Source organism: Entelurus aequoreus, linkage group LG19 (assembly GCF_033978785.1).
Source record: "Entelurus aequoreus isolate RoL-2023_Sb linkage group LG19, RoL_Eaeq_v1.1, whole genome shotgun sequence".
Lineage (NCBI taxonomy): Eukaryota > Metazoa > Chordata > Actinopteri > Syngnathiformes > Syngnathidae > Entelurus > Entelurus aequoreus.
The window spans coordinates 37,848,154-37,866,060 of NC_084749.1; the positions used below are offsets into that span (position 1 = coordinate 37,848,154).

The 17,907-nt window shown below is 41.2% G+C and overlaps 1 protein-coding gene across 1 annotated transcript in view; it reads left to right on the top strand.

The window, feature by feature from the left end:
• adcy1a (adenylate cyclase 1a) overlaps nucleotides 1–17,907 on the top strand; it is a 272,153-nt gene that overhangs the window by 128,883 nt on the left and 125,363 nt on the right. Inside the window, exon 4 of the mRNA XM_062028481.1 lies at nucleotides 935–1,046. Coding sequence (XP_061884465.1) covers nucleotides 935–1,046 — 112 coding nt within the window. The remainder of the gene's footprint in view (nucleotides 1–934; nucleotides 1,047–17,907) is intronic.

Sequence of the window (17,907 nt, forward strand, 5' to 3'; positions counted from 1 at the left end):
CACCTACAACTTTCTTCTTTGCAGTCTTCATTGTTCATTAAACAAATTGCAAAAGATTCACCAACACAGATGTCCAGAATACTGTGGAATTTTGAGATGAAAACAGAGCTTTTTTGTATTGTATTCAATGGTGTCCGAATACTTCCGTTTAACTATTGACGTCACACGCATACGTCATCGTACATAGACATTTTCAACCGGAAGTTTAGCGGGAAATTTAAAATTGCACTTTATAAGTTAACCCGGCCGTATTGGCATGTGTTGCAATGTTAAGATTTCATCATTGATATATAAACTAACAGACTGCGTGGTCGGTAGTAGTGGGTTTCAGTAGGCCTTTAAAATTGTTATGAAAGTGAATTATTCTCTTTCGTTTTAATCAAGTAAAAAAAAAAACTCTCAATGTGCTGCACAAAAAACTCGAGTTTATCGATAAAATCGATATATCGACCAGGCATTAAGTGACATAAATGACTTGGATGATGGAAGGAGGCACATCTCGTTTTCTACTTTTAGGCCCCCCCTGTGAGAGCTGTCTACAGTCTAACCTAGTCAGTGATATCCATAACATCTTGTTTTGTTGCCATCTGGCCCGTCCCTCAGGTAATGAAATTAGGCCTCAAGTAGCTTTCATCACTTTCCTCAGCTGCACTCACCGTTTCACCAGCAGCATTCAGTTACAACCTGTAATTCATTTAGTGGTGGTGGGCTACCATCAAATGACACTTTCACTTATCAGATTTGATACTCACTGATTGCCCCTTTTGTCTTTACAGCAGAGTGATCTGTTAGTACGTTTAGTCAACAATAGGAAACATTCTCTTCTGTGACATCCATTCTGCTTTCTCTATGAGGATCAATATACAGTGGAAATGTAAAAATATGACATTCTTTGATGACTTGTAACGTTTTTTTGTGTTCTCTGTCTTGACAGCATCTTATTTGCGGACATTGTGGGTTTCACCAGCTTGGCATCTCAGTGTACTGCTCAGGAATTGGTCAAACTCCTCAATGAGCTTTTCGGGAAGTTTGATGAACTTGCTACAGTAAGTGGATGGCTTTTATTTTTCCATTAACTCCTCCATTGATGGTAGAATGGATTTATATAGAACATACACCACCGTTCAAAAGTTTGGGGTCACCCAAACAATTTTGTGGAATAGCCTTCATTTCTAAGAACAAGAATAGACTGTCGAGTTTCAGATGTAAGTTCTCTTTTTCTGGCCATTTTGAGTGTTTAATTGACCCCACAAATGTGATGCTCCAGAAACTCAATCTGCTCAAAGGAAGGTCCGTTTTGTAGCTTCTGTAACGAGCTAAACTGTTTTCAGATGTGTGAACATGATTGCACAAGGGTTTTCTAATCATCAATTATACTGGGGTTCAATCCCCACCTTCTACCATCCTAGTCACGTCCGTTGTGTCCTTGGGCAAGACACTTCACCCTTGCTCCTGATGGCTGCTGGTTAGCGCCTTGCATGGCAGCTCCCACCATCAGTGTGTGAATGTGTGTGTGAATGGGTGAATGTGGAAATACTGTCAAAGCGCTTTGAGTACCTTGAAGGTAGACAAGCGCTATACAAGTATAACCCATTTATCATTTATTATCATAATTAGCCTTCTGAGCCAATGAGCAAACACATTGTACCATTAGAACACTGGAGTGATAGTTGCTGGAAATGGGCCTCTATACACCTATGTAGATATTGCACCAAAAACCAGACATTTGCAGCTAGAATATTCATTTACCACATTAGCTGTGTATAGAGTGTATTTCTTTAAAGTTAAGACTAGTTTAAAGTTATCTTCATTGAAAAGTACAGTGCTTTTCCTTCAAAAATAAGGACATTTCAATGTGACCCCAAACTTTTGAACGGTAGTGTATATAAAACAAAATGTATGATTGACTTTTCAGACCTATATAAGGGGCCTGCCCATGACATAAACACTCAATGGAATTGTTTAGGGCAGTGTTTTTCAACCACTGTGCCGCGGCACACTAGTGTGCCGTGAGATATTGTCTGGTGTGCCATGGAAAATGATGCAACTTCCCCTAATTGGTCCAAAAAATATTTTTTTGCAAATCAATAATTACAAACCCCGTTTCCATATGAGTTGGGAAATTGTGTTGGATGTAAATTTAAACAGAATACAATGATTTGCAAATTCTTTCCAACCCATATTCAATTGAATGCACTACAAAGACAAGATATTTGATGTTCAAACTCATAAACTGTATTTTGTTTTTGCAAACAATAATTAACTTAGAATGTCATGGCTGCAACACTTGCCAAAGTAGTTGGGAAAGGGCATGTTCACCACTGTGTTACATAACCTTTCCTTGATGTACAGCTTAAGTTGTTCAACAGTCCGGGGGTCTCCGTTGTGGTATTTTACGCTTCATAATGCGACACACATTTTCAATGGGAGACAGGTCTGGACTACAGGCAGGCCAGTCTAGTACCCGCACTCTTTTACTATGAAGCCACGTTGATACAACACGTGGCTTGGCATTGTCTTGCTGAAATAAGCAGGGGCGTCCATGGTAACGTTGCTTGGATGGCAACATATGTTGCTCCAAGACCTGTATGTACCTTTCAGCATTAATGGCGCCTTCACAGATGTGTAAGTTACCCATGTCTTGGGCACTAATACACCCCCATACCATCACAGATGCTGGCTTTTCAACTTTGCGCCTATAACAATCCGGATGGTTCTTTTCCTCTTTGGTCCGGAGGACACGACGTCCACAGTTTCCAAAAAAAATTTGAAATGTGGACTTGTCAGACCACAGAACTATTTTCCACTTTGTATCAGTCCATCTTAGATGAGCTCAGGCCCAGCGACGCCGACGGCGTTCCTGGGTGTTGTTGATAAACGGTTTTCGCCTTGCATAGGAGAGTTTTAACGTGCACTTACAGATGTAGCGACCAACTGTAGTTACTGACAGTGGTTTTCTGAAGTGTTCCTGAGCCCATGTGGTGATATCCTTTACACACTGATGTCGCTTGTTGATGCAGTACAGCCTGAGGGATCGAAGGTCACGGGCTTAGCTGCTTACGTGCAGTGATTTCTCCAGATTCTCTGAACCCTTTGATGATATTACGGACCGTAGATGGTGAAATCCCTAAATTCCTTGCAATATCTGGTTGAGAAAGGTTTTTCTTAAACTGTTCAACAATTTGCTCACGCATTTGTTGACAAAGTGGTGACCCTCGCCCCGTCCTTGTTTGTGAATGACTGAGCATTTCATGGAATCTACTTTTATACCCAATCATGGCACCCACCTGTTCCCAATTTGCCTGTTCACCTGTGGGATGTTCCAAATAAGTGTTTGATGAGCATTCCTCAACTTTATCAGTATTTATTGCCACCTTTCCCAACTTCTTTGTCATGTGTTGCTGGCATCAAATTCTAAAGTTAATGATTATTTGCAAAAAAAAAAAAGTTTATCAGTTTGAACATCAAATATGTTGTCTTTGTAGTGCATTCAATTGAATATGGGTTGAAAATGATTTGCAAATCATTGTATTCCGTTTATATTTACATCTAACACAATTTCCCAACTCATATGGAAAAGGGGTTTGTATAATAATGTGCCGTTGTCTAGTGCAGTGTTTTTCAACCTTTTTTGGTATGTAAAAGGTATGTAACGCTTAAACCAAAAATTAACAAAAGGCAAGTCCCGCTAGGAAAAGGCACTGAAGCATAGGGATGGCTATGCAAAACAAAAGTAAAACTGAACTGGCTACAAAGTCAACAAAAACAGAATGCTGGACGAACGCAAAAACTTACAGCATGTGGAGCGGAGACAGCGTCCACAAAGTACATCCGTACATGACATGACAATCAACAATGTGCCCACGAAGAAGGATAGCGTACACACGACTTAAATAGTCTTGATTGGGAAAACAAAGCAGGTGCGGGCAATAGAACTTAAAGGAAAGCATGAAGCTGCTACAGGAGAACACCAACAAAACAGAAAGGGTCACCAAATTAACAGCGCAACACACAGGAAACAACAAAAAACCCAAAATAAGGCACGAAAACCTGATGGAGTTTCATTTTTTAACCTTTTCTACTGGTGGTGTGCCTCCGTATTTTTTTTAACGAAAAAATGTGCCTTGGCTCAAAAAAGGTTGAAAAACACTGGTTTAGGGTCCCTTGGACTGATGGGGGCCACCCAACCGGTCACTTCAGTAGTTGATGATCACCACAATCGCCGTGATCTGCAGGTGTTTCCTTCTTTATACTTTGATGGAATGAATTACCTCATGGATGCAATTATACTAGACGAACCGACCCTTCTGAACGTTTTTTGTAGGTGAATGATGACAACTGATTCCTGTGGCAAGCCGTTTTTTTTGCACACACAAATGCAATGTCTGTCATTTTTATTCTAGTTTTATTTATACTTTTTGTTTACATATAATGTAATTATCGGACCATAGGGCACACCGGATTATAAGGCGCATTAAAGGGGTCGTATTATGATTTTTTTCTAAATTTAAAACACTATCTTGTGGTCTACATAACATGTGATGGTGGTTTTTTTGGTCAAAATGTTGCATTTTTGTTGTTAATGATGAAGCAAATTAGTGTGATGTCTAATGCTACATCTAATCAAAGAAGCAATTACTTTATTTTTTCAAATATACTGAAGGAGAATAACAAACTAGTTGTGAGACAAAAATTGTGACCATATCACTTACTGTTAAAAGCAAGATACAGTGCAGCTGGGAAGTATTCACTTTTTCCACAGTTACAGCCTTATTCCAAAATGGAATAAATTACTTTTTGTCCTCAAAATTCTACACATAACACCCCATGATGATGATGGGAAAAAGTGTATTTCAAAATGTTCACAAATTTAAAAAAAATACAAAACTAAGAAATAAACAGTATTCACACCTGCCATGAAGCTCAAAAGTGAGCTAAGAGGAATCCTGTTTCAACTAGTCATCCTTGAGGTGTTCCTACAGTTAAATTGGAGTTCACCTGTGGTAAATTCAGTTGCTTGAATTGGAAACTTCCGGTTGAAAATGTCTATGTATGATGACGTATGCGCGCGACGTCAATCGTTCAAACGGAAGTATTCGGACACCATTGTATCCAATACAAAAAGCTCTGTTTTCATCGCAAAATTCCACAATATTCTAGACTTCTGTGTTGGTGAATCTTTTGCAATTTGTTTAATGAACAATGAAGACTGCAAAGAAGAAAGCTGTAGGTGGTCCGGTGTATTAGCGGCTGGCTGCAGCAACACAACCAGGAGGACTTTGACTTGGATAGCAGATGCAAAATGATCAAGTATGACACATAGAATGGATCTGCTATCCCTGTTTAAATAAAAAAAAATAATTTCAGTAGGCCTTTAAAGGAATTGTCTGTAGATCTCCAAGACAGGATTGTCTCGAGGCACAAATCTGGGGAAGGGTACGGAAAAAAAATATGCTGAAGGTCCCAATGAGCACATTGGCCTCCATCATACGAAAATGGAAGAAGTTTGGAACCATCAAGGCTCTTCCTCGAGCTGGAGGTGACCAATGGTCACTCTGTCAGTGCTATAGCTTTCCACTGTGGAAGAAGGGCGAACCTTACAGAAGGACAACTGTTCATTTCATTCATTCACTTGAATGTTCATTTATTTCAGGCAATGACACAGAAAAAGTACAAGTTGGACATCATATAATATTATTAATGAATATAATGCAAAAGGGAATGTACAGTATGCAAACACGACAATCCAGTTTTGCCTGAAACAAATGTCATTAGTATACACATTAAACAGTTTTGGCCTCGACACGGAGCCCTGGGGAACACCACAAGCAATGCCAAGATTATCTGATAAACCATTTTTACAAACTGTACCCTCCCGATTAAATAACTTTTTAACCAGTCTCCTAATTCCATATCTATCTTTATCTCTGCAGAAATCCACCAATCAGGCCTGAATGGTAGAGTGGCCAAAAGGAAGCCATTTCTTAATAACAAGTTTGCCAAAATGCACCTGAAAGACTCTAACATCATGAAAAACAGTATTTTGTCTAATGAGACGAAGATTGAACTCTTCAGCGTGACTGCCAGGCATCATGTTTGAAGAAAGCCAGGCACTGCTCATCACTAGGCCAATACCATCTAGGGTTGTCCCGATACCAATATTTTAGTACTGGTACCAAAATGTATTTCGATACTTTTCGGTACTTCTCTAAACAAGGGGGCCCACAAAAAATGGGATTATTGGCTTTATTTTAGCAAAAAATCTTAGGGTACAATAAACATATGTTTCTTATTGGAATCTAAGAACTATGTTGGCTTTAAATAAAATAGTGAACATACAAGAAAACTTGTCTTTTAGTAGAAAGTAAACAAACAAAGGCTCCTAATTGGTCTGCTGACGTATGCATTCTATTTTGTCAAAATTATGAGGGACAAACTGTAAAAAAATATTATTAATCCACTTGTCCATTTACTGTTAATAACTGGTTACTTTCCATTTCAGCATGTTCTATCTACACTTCTGTTAAAATGTAATAATCACTTATTCTTCTGTTGTTTGATACTTTACATTAGTTTTGGATGATACCACAAATTTAGGTATCGAATTTAAAAAAAGGAAAAAATATTTTGTGACGATAAAAACATATCAATGTAATCCTAGTAGTATCGACGAGATGCACTGTTGTACGTGGTATCATTACAGTGGATGTCAGGTGTAGATCCACCCATGCAATGTGATTACATTCAGGGAGCTAGCTTGCTGTTAGCGGTGAGATATTGTATCCTCCTACAGTGCGTAGTGAAACATGTTTAGCTATTCCTCGTCCTGCAGGGATGATACTTGTAAGAAACATACTTTATTCGTCGCCAGGGAGGAGAGGATTAGTGATTTAGAAGTAGCTAAAACACTCCTGACTACGGATGGACGTTTGCCGCTAGCTAGCTAGCCATGTCTTAAAGTAACTCTTCCTGGGGGCGTTTCAGTGTTATAACTTCACCTTTATCGTTAGTTTTTAGGCCAAAATGCGTCCGTTCTCCCTTTTCTGTCTACACACTGTGTCTGCTTGTAAGTACTCTGTGACTGTGCGCTGCCGAACATGCTTGTCTGCTCACAAAGCCAGCAATGACATGGCGTGACGACACCGTCATGCCTGGGAACTGGTACTTTTCAAACAGAGTATAGTATCGTTTTTGATTCATTAGTAACACGATACTATACCAGTACTGTATACCGTACAACCCTGATACCATCCCAACAGTGAAGCATGGTGGTAGCAGCATTGTGCTGTGGTGAAATATTTAGCGGCAGGAACTGGGAGACGAGTCAGGATTGAAGAAAAGATGAATGCAGCAATGTACGGAGACATCCTGGATGAAAACCTAGCTCCAGATTACTCTTGAACTCAGACCGGGGCAACGGTTCATCTTTCACACAGCCAAGATATCAAAGGCATGACTTAAGGACAACTCTGTTAATGTCCTTGAGTGGCCCCGCCAGAGCCCGGACTTGAATCCCATTGAACTTCTATGGAGAGATCTGAAAATGGCTTTGCAGCAACGCTTCCTATCCAACCTGTTGGAGCTTAAGAGGTGCTGCAAAGCGTAATGGGCGAAACTGCCTAAGATAGGTGTGCCAAGCTTCCATCCATCCATCCATCTTCTTCCGCTTATCCGTGGTCATGTCCTAGACTTCCCTCTCCCCAGCCACTTCGTCCAGCTCCTGTCAGGGGATCCCGAGGCGTTACCCAGGCCAGCCGGGAGACATAGTCTTGCCAACGTGTCCGGGGTCTTCCCCGTGGCCTCCTACCGGTCGGACATGCCCTAAACACCTCCCTAGGGAGGCATTCGGGTTGCATCCTGACCAGATTCCCGAATCACCTCATCTGGCTCCTCTCGATGTGGAGGAGCAGCTGCTTTACTCTGAGCTCCTCCCGGATGGCAGACATTCTCACCCTATCTCTAAGGGAGAGCCCCGAGCCGCTTGTACCCATGATCTTGTCCTTTCGGTCATAACCCAAAGCTCATGACCATAGGTGAGGATGGGAACGTAGATCGACCGGTAAATTGAGAGCTTTGCCTTCCGACTCAGCTCCTTCTTCACCACAACGGATCGATAAAGCGTTCGCATTACTGAAGACGCCGCACCGATCCGCCTGTCGATCTCACGACCCACTCTTCCCTCACTCGTGAACAAGACTCCGAGGTACTTGAACTCCTCCACATGGAGACATCGTATGGAGACATCCTGGATGAAAACCTAGCTCCAGATTACTCTTGAACTCAGACTGGGGCAACAGTTCATCTATCAGCAGGACAAAAATGTATGTATTCTATTTTGGATTAAGGCTGTAATATAACAAAATGTGGACAATGTGAAGCGCTGTAAATACTTCCAGGATGCACTGTAGATGTATGTTGTACTTAGACTGAAAGAATCAAAACATACTATTGAATCAAGAAGCTAATTTAATATGCTGCTCCATATATTGATCCAGCAGCTTAGAGAGGCTGACTGAAATAGAAGAATAGCTGATGGAGGTCAAGAAGGCAAAGTAAATGAAAGGTTCGAAGGGGAGAGATGAGTTAACTGATTTTTTGAGAGAGGGAGGAGATAAGAGCTTTGGAGATTAGGTTATTTGTGTGGGTGTGTGTGTGTGTGTGTGTATGTGTGTGTGTGTGTGTGTGTGTGTGTGTGTGTGTGTGAGAGAGAGAGAGAAAGAGCGGGCCGTTTGAGCACTGTGGAGACTCTTAGACTCGATAAAAGTAGTGAGAATAGAGAGCAGACAAAGTACATCAATATAAGCCTCTGTGGAGTTGTTCCCTGGGAAAGAAGATTAGGTGACTGTTAGGTTATCTGCAACCAGACTACTGTATCACACTGCATGACACACAACACACGCTTATACACATAAACACATTGTGTTATCATCATAGTTGAATTCATACCGTGCAGTGTGCCAAAACACTGACTCCGGTCAAACAGATGGAGTGACCACGGTGAAGGAACCCACTTGGTGCCGCGTGCCAGAAATAGTCTCACAACAACAACAGCCTTAACCTTTTGGCTCTGTATTAAAGATTTCCCCAGCAGATTAAGTCAACTCCAACTGCAGAGTATACTGTACCACAAACCCTGGTGATCATCTATCACTGTCTCATATTTTTTTTTAAATAAAGGTTTGCGTGTGCTAAAACATGTGCAACCATGATAGCACACACTAATATAGTATACTTGTGCAATTGCATCTCAAATTACAAACGTTTGTAGGAAAATAGAGATAGCAATCCATTTAGCGTGTCTGCCTTCATGTGTACACATAATTTGTGCTGATTATCAGATCCGGAGGTACTGCCCCCGATGTCCATGCAATGCTGCAGAGTCTTGTCAACCAAGACAGCTGCAGTCGAGGTCAGCAGCACACCATCCTCACCATACACAGTGTTGACAGTGCACTGCTTCCCCTCCCTGAGGCTGCGGATGATTGTCCAGAATCGCTTCGAAGCCTTTCGGAAGTCATTTTCCATGGCTTCCCCAACACCTCCCATGTCCGAGTTTTTGCCTCCGCGACCGCCGAAGCCGCACAACGCTTGGCCTGTCGGTACCTGTCTGCTGCCTCCGGAGTCTCATGAGCCAAAATGACCCGATAGGACTCTTTTTTTCAGCTTGATTACCGCCACGACAGGCACCAACCACCTTGCGGCCACAGCTCCAATCGACCGCCTCGACAATAGAGGTAGGGAACATGGTCCACTCGGACTCAATATCCAGCGCCTCCCTCGTGACATGTTCAAAGTTCTTCCGGTGGTGGAAAATGAAACTCTTTCCACCAGACCTTCACAATGTGTTTGGGCCTGCCAGGTCTGTCCGGCATCCTCCATCACCATTGGAGCCAACTCACCACCATGTGGTGATCGGTAGAAAGCTCCGCCCCTCTCTTCACCCGAGTGTCCAAAACATGTGACCGCAAATCCGATGACACAACTACAAAGTCAATCATGGAACTGCGGTCAAGGGTGTCCTGGTGCCAAGTGCACATATCGACACCCTTATGTTTGAACATTGTGTTTGTTATGGACAATCTGTGACGAGCACAAAAGTCCAATAACAAGACACCACTTGGGTTCAGATCCAGGCAGCTATTCTTCCCAATTATGCCTCTCTAGGTCTCACTGATGTTGCCCACATGAGCGTTGAAGTCACCCAGCAGATCAAAGGAATCACCCAAGGGATCACTCTCCAATACTCCCTTGAGAGAATCAAAAAATAGTGGGTACTCTGAACTGCTGTTTGGTGCGTAAGCACATAAAACAGTCAGGACCTGTCCCCCCCACCCGAAGGCGGAGGGAAGCTACCCTCTTGTCTCCTGGGTTAAAGTCCAACGTGCAGGTTTGAGGGGGTCAATAAGAATTGCCACCCCGGCCCATCGCCTCTCACTGCTGGCAACGCCAGTGTGGAAGAGAGTACATCCCCTCTCGAAAGAACTGGTTCCAGAGCCCTTACTGTGCGTCAAAGTGAGTCTGATTATATCTAGCCGGAACTTTTTCACCTCGCGCACCAGCTCAGGCTCCTTCCCCCCCGGCGAGGTGACGTTCCACGTCCCAAGAGCTAACTTATGTAGCCGAGGATCTGACTGCCAAGTGCCCTGTTTTCGACTGCCGCCGCGCTCACATCTCACCCGACCTCTATGGCCCTTCCCATGAGTGGTAAGCCCATTGGAAGGGGGACCCACGTTGCCTCTTCGGGCTGTACCCGGCCGCCTCGCCATCATGCCCCACCTGCAGGCCTGGCTCCAGATGGGGGTTCTGGTGACCCGCGTCCGGGCGAGGAAAATCTGAGTCCTTGGTTTTTCTTTTTCATCAAGGTCTTCATAATGAATAATCCTGATTAATAATCGTGTTTTCATTGTTGACAAAAATAATCGTAATTATTAGTTCGGCCATAATCGTGCAGCCCTATGTATAAGACTAGATCTCATATATGATCATTATTTGTATTTATATGGACAAAAAGTGCATTTATGTCTTATGGCCATAAGGTGCCGTCTTGCACAATTTTCACATGTATTTGTATCTATTTATGTTATTATTATTTTGTTTCTGCCATATTACTTTGTTAATAATGCTTGTGTTGTTTTCATGTGCACATTCAATTTCTACTTGAGGTCCATGAAACACAGTATCCTCATCAACAATAATGTTTCTTCTACAAAGAAAATCATTTAGATTTTTTTAAAATGATACAACTTGGTTAAAAGATTTCAGGATATGTACTTTTTGAAACTATTGAGCACATTTAAAAATACCGCAATAATAATTAATAACCGTGATAAGAAATGTTCATACCGTGACATCCTAGTAGGTAGCTTAAACAGTTGATCCTAAACTGTTCGAATCCTTCAGTGTATCCCAGCCATATTTTGTGTTGCCAACTCCACAAGAAAAGTAGCTAAAAGTGGCTAGATGACCTCATCGCCTCATCTGCAAGATTTTTTGCAATGGATGCTGTAGGAGAGATAAAAAAATGAATAAAAAAAAAATATAAGTATGATTACAACTACAAATTAACTTTCTTATTTTACACACCTTGTCTGTGTGTATGTCTCTCTGTGACAAAAGTTGAACATTTAGCTAGCTAGCACTGACATGCAGTCCAGAGAGGAGAGCCACGTGTCTTCAGACTGCAAAAGAAATGTGCATGTGCAATTAGGCTGCCACTTTTTCCTTGCCCTGATTTACAGAGCGAGACGTAAAGGTAATTATTTCTTCACTGTTATGTTAAGCTAATATAAATCACCGCATTGTTCCAATTCTATCGTTCATGTTAATGAGCCAGTCATTAGATTTGGTTTGTTAGTGAATATCACAACCCTCCATTCCTTTGATCCAATTTGATACACTAACATTTAACAATGCAGAACGAAACTGATTATTATTATTTTTATTATTTTTTTAAATCAAAATCCATCCATCCATCCATCCATTTTCTTCTGCTTATCCGAAGTGGGGTTGGGGGGCACAGTCTAAGCAGAAAAGCCCTGACTTCCCTCTCCCCAGCCACTTTGTCCAGCTCCTCCCGGGGCATCCCGAGGCGTTCCCAGGGCAGCCGGGAGACATAGTCTTCTTAACGTGTCCAAGTCCACAAAGCACATGTAGACTGGTTGGGCAAACTCCCATGCATCCTCAAGGACCCTGCCGAGAGTTTAGAGCTGGTGTACCGTTCCACGACCAAGATGAAAACCACACTTGTCCTCCTGAATCCGAGGTTCCACTATCCGGCATAGCCTCCTCTTCAGTACACCTGAATAGACCTTACCGGGAAGGCTGAGGAGTGTGATCCCACGATAGTTGCAACACACCCTCCGGTTCCCCTTCTTATTGAGAGGAACCACCACCCCGGTCTGCTAATCCAGAGGTATCGCCCCCGATGTCCACACGATGTTGTAGATTCTTGTCCACCAAGACAGCCCCACAGCATCCAGAGCCTTAAGGAACTCCGGGCGGATCTCATCCACCCCCGGGGACTTGCCACCAAGGAGCTTTTTAACTACCTCGGCAACCTCATTCCCAGAAATAGGAGAGCCTATCACAGATTCCCCAGGCACTGCTTCCTCATAAGAAGACGTGTTGGTGGGATTGAGGAGGTCTTCAAAGTATTCCCTCCACCGATCCACAACATCCGCAGTCAAGGTCAGCAGCACACCATCCTCACCATACACGGTGTTGACAGTGCACTGCTTCCCCTTCCTGAGGCGGCGGATGGTGGTCCAGAATCGCTTAGAAGCCGTCCGGAAGTCGTTTTCCATGGCTTCGCCGAACTCCTCCCATGTCCGAGTTTTTGCCTCCGCGACCGCCTAAGCCGCACACCGCTTGGCCTGTCGGTACCTGTCAGTTGCCTCTGGAGTCCCATGAGCCAAAAAGACCCGATAGGACACTTTCTTCAGCTTGACGGCATCCCTCACCGCTGGTGTTGGTTGGTTGGTTAGGGGACGGCGTGGCACAGTTGGGAGAGTGGCCGTACCAGCAACCTGAGGGTTCTTGGTTCGATCCCCACCTTCTACAAACCTCGTCACGTCCTTCACCCTTGCTCCTGATGGGTCGTGGTTAGGGCCTTGCATGGCAGCTCCCGCCATCAGTGTGTGAATGTGTGAGTGAATGGGTGAATGTGGAAAAGTGTCAAAGCGCTTCGAATACCTTAAAGGTAGAAATGCGCTATACAAGTATAACCCATTTACCATTAGGTTGGTTGGAAATACAACCCATTTCCATATGAGTTGGGAAATTGTGTTACATGTAAATATAAACAGAATACAATGATTTGCAAATCATTTTCAACCCATATTCAGTTGAATATGCTACAAAGACAACATATTTGATGTTCAAACTGATTAACTTTTTTTTTTTGCAAATAATCATTAACTTTTGAATTTGATGCCAGCAATACGTGACAACAAACTTTTTTGGAACATCCCACAGGTGAACAGGCAAATTGTGAACAGGTGGGTGCCATGATTGGGTATAAAAGTAGATTCCATGAAATGCTCAGTCATTCACAAACAAGGATGGGGCGAGGGTCACCACTTTGTCAACAAATGCGTGAGCAAATTGTTGAACAGTTTAAGAAAAACCTTTCTCAACCAGCTATTGCAAGGAATTTAGGGATTTCACCATCTACGGTCCGTAATATCATCAAAGGGTTCAGAGAATCTGGAGAAATCACTGCACGTAAGCAGCTAAGCCCGTGACCTTCGATCCCTCAGGCTGTACTGCATCAACAAGCGACATCAGTGTGTAAAGGATATCACCACATGAGCTCAGGAACACTTCAGAAACTCACTGTCAGTAACTACAGTTGGTCGCTACATCTGTAAGTGCAAGTTAAAACTCTCCTATGCAAGGCGAAAACCGTTTATCAACAACACCCAGAAATGCCGTCGGCTTCGCTGGGCCTGAGCTCATCTAAGATGGACTGATACAAAGTGGAAAAGTGTTCTATGGTCTGACGAGTCCACATTTCAAATTGTTTTTTGAAACTGTGGATGTCGTGTCCTGCGGACCAAAGAGGAAAAGAACCATCCGGATTGTTATAGGCGCAAAGTTGAAAAGCCAGCATCTGTGATGGTATGGGGGTGTATTAGTGCCCAAGACATGGGTAACTTACACATCTGTGAAGGCGCCATTAATGCTGAAAGGTACATACAGGTTTTGGAGCAACATATGTTGTCATCCAAGCAACGTTACCATAGATGCCCCTGCTTATTTCAGCAAGACAATGCCAAGCCACGTGTTACATCAACGTTGCTTCATAGTAAAAGAGTGCGGGTACTAGACTGGCCTGCCTGTAGTCCAGACCTGTCTCTCATTGAAAATGTGTGGCACATTATGAAGCCTAAAATACCACAACGGAAAACCCCGGACTGTTGAACAACTTAAGCTGTACATCAAGCAAGAATGAGAAATAATTCCACCTGAGAAGCTTCAAAATGTGTCTCCTCAGTTCCCAAACGTTTACTGAGTGTTGTTAAAAAGAAAGGCCATGTAACACAGTGGTGAACATGCCCTTTCCCAACTACTTTGGCACGTGTTGCAGCCATGAAATTCTAAGTTAATTATTATTTGCAAAAAAAATAATAAAGTTTATGAGTTTGAACATCAAATATCTTGTCTTTGTAGTGCATTCAATTGAATATGGGTTGAAAATGATTTGCAAATCATTGTATTCCGTTTATATTTACATCTAACACAATTTCCCAACTCATATGGAAACGGGGTTTGTAAATGTTGCTCAAATATCATAGAGCACCTTCTATTTATATTCAGTGTATCACACTCACGTCACTCATATGCTGTACGTGGCATGCGTGACCTCTGAGACAAGTGATCTCTACAGACGGTTTACACTTGATCTCTACATTCACACACATTCACAAAAGTCACATGATCGCAAAGATTATCCTCTTCACTTTATTCTGCATCGCCGTAATCAGTCATGGCTTAATACAGGCAGATATACGGAGGAAGAGAGGGATCAAGATACGTAGGTGATATGTAGTGAGCGATCAGTGCTCTAGCACGCCGTAATGCGTTATATGGAAATGTGTGTGTGTGTGTGTGTGTGTGTGTGTGTGTGTGTGTGTGTGTGTGTGTGTGTGTGTGTGTGTGTGTGTGTGTGTGTGTGTGTTTGTTCTTGTATTTCTACCCTTCTTGAAACATCAACAAGGAAAAGTACCTTCCATATGAGGACCAGTGAACAAGTTAGGACCGAAATCATGGTCCCAATACGGAAAACCATTGCATCTAATAGATAATGTCTCATTTGCACCCCTGGTGGTGAAATCTATCAAAATTAGGGTGCTCCCAAAAAGGAGGGATTTTTCAAATTGACTGTGTGTCGGTTTTAAAAGTGCTCCCCCTCTGGTCAACAAATGAAATAACAAGTGTGTGTAAAAATGTTAAGTGCTCCCCCTCTGACCAACATGTGTAATAACAAGTGTGTGTAAGAAATTGAAATACACCCCCTTTGTCCAAAATATATTTAAAAAATGAATAAATATGTATATAGAGACATACTGTAATAACTTCAAGTAATAATGAAGACTAAAAACCAATTACAAACAAAAAATACAACAAAATACAAATGAACTAAAAGCAGTCTTTTTCTCACAATGTGTCAACTTTTTTCTTATAAAGTTGGGAACAATTTCTCATATTCTTTCTGTTTCTGTAATACTGCAATATTTTCTCGTAAAATTATAACTTTTTTATATATATATGTGTCATATACAATTCTGACTTTTATCACAAAATTGCAATTTTTTTTGTTGTTCTTGTAAAATTGTGAATTTTTTTGAGCAACTCTTGTCATAATTTTGTCAAGTAAAATTCTGATTATTAATATAATATTGCAATTTTGTCAAGTAAAATTACCACTCTTTTCATAAAATTGACCAAATGTTAAGCTTTTCTTGTAAAATTGCGGCTGTTATTTAGTAAAATTCCAACTTTTATCATAATATTGCAAAAATGTTCAGTTTTTCTTGTAAAATGTTGTCTTCCGTTGAATAAATATGTCGTATAGGATTTAACTATACACAATAAAACATTAACAAAATTATGTGTCACATGAATGGTTTTTGAAGTAATACCTTTGTGACATGAAAAAAAACACAAGTAATGTAAAAAAACCCCATGGCGTTTAGTTTTTGATATCAATATAAAACACAAAGCAGTTTGGCTAATAAAGATGGATTCTAATAATCCAGCTTTGTTCTTCTCTAACGCCTCCTTGTGGTTCAGTACAACAATTTGGCCAACAAAAAAAACAAAACAGGAGTGACACCTCAACATCAAATACACAATCTTCACAGCCAGCGTTCAGTTCGATGAGATGACAAAACATTTTAGCTAGTATTGATGTTATTTGAACACTGATACAGTTTGCAGTTAAATGAAGGATGAGTGAACATCCCAGTAAACAAACTAAAGACTTCATAAACAAGATGTGACAATGTTCACGACACATTGCCTGCTGCATGTTTCCTCACCTCATTAACTCTCAGTCACAGCAGCTGAAAGACGCTGTATTGAGAAAATAAAAGCAACATCAAATAGTTTTTCTCCTTCACTGTATACTTTTAGTGTGGGGACAACTGTGTCTGTGTCCAATATTGTCCACACCTGTCTCCATCTAAACACAGCAGTGCACTCTTAAACGCACGCCGGGAAGCGAGGGAAAATGACGTTAAACCAAGCGCTTGGCTCCAATTACCCCGGGGAAAAATCTCCGGAGCAAAGTCCGTGTAGTTTATCCGCCATGATTATCAAGCCAAACGACGCTAGTGTGCATGCGCCTGACTTTGTGTAGCCTAAAATGCATTAATAAGTGACGGGGTTTCGGTAATTAAAAAATTAGACGGTATTACTAACCGTCTGGAATTTTATCGCAAATTATCATTATATCGTTTACTGTTACATCCCTAGTCCATTAACAAGTAAAAAGTCAAGGGCACTCAAGGCATGTTCTTGCCGCCGATGCTGGTCAATTTTTTAGGGCATTACAGCAAATGACGAGGGCAGTCGCGGCACATCCGAGCCCTGATACCGGGTACCGGTAGTTTTCGGAGGCAGTATAGTACTGTTTTTAAATAATTAGTACTCTTAGTATGTGTACCATACAACCCTAATCAATATCTAATAATAATTATAATAATTAGTATTATTATTATTATTATGGATTAGATTCATATAGAGTTGTTCTAGACCAGGGGTCACCAACGCGGTGCCCGTGGGCACCAGGTAGCCTGTAAGGACCAGATGAGTAGCCCGCTGGCCTGTTCTAAAAATAGCTCAAATAGCAGCACTTAACAGTGAGCTGGTCTCGCTTTGCTCGACATTTTTAATTCTAAGAGAGACAAAACTCAAATAGAATTTGAAAATCCAAGAAAATATTTTAAAGACTTGGTCTTCACTTGTTTAAATAAATTCATTAATGTTTTTTCTTTGCTTCTTATAACTTTCAGAAAGACAATTTTAGAGAAAAAATACAACCTTAAAAATGATTTTAGGATTTTTAAACACATATACCTTTTTACCTTTTAAATTCCTTCCTCTTCTTTCCTGACAATTTAAATCAATGTTCAAGTAAAACATGTTTTTATTATTATTGTAAAGAATAATAAATACATTTTAATTTAATTCTTCATTTTAGCTTCTGTTTTTTCGACGAAGAATATTTGTGAAATATTTCTTCAAACTTATGATTAAAATTCAAAACAATTATTCTGGCAAATCTAGAAAATCTGTAGAATCAAATTTAAATCTTATTTCAAAGTCTTTTGAATTTCTTTTAAAATTTTTGTTCTGGAAAATCTAGAAGAAATAATGATTTGTCTTTGTTAGAAATATAGCTTG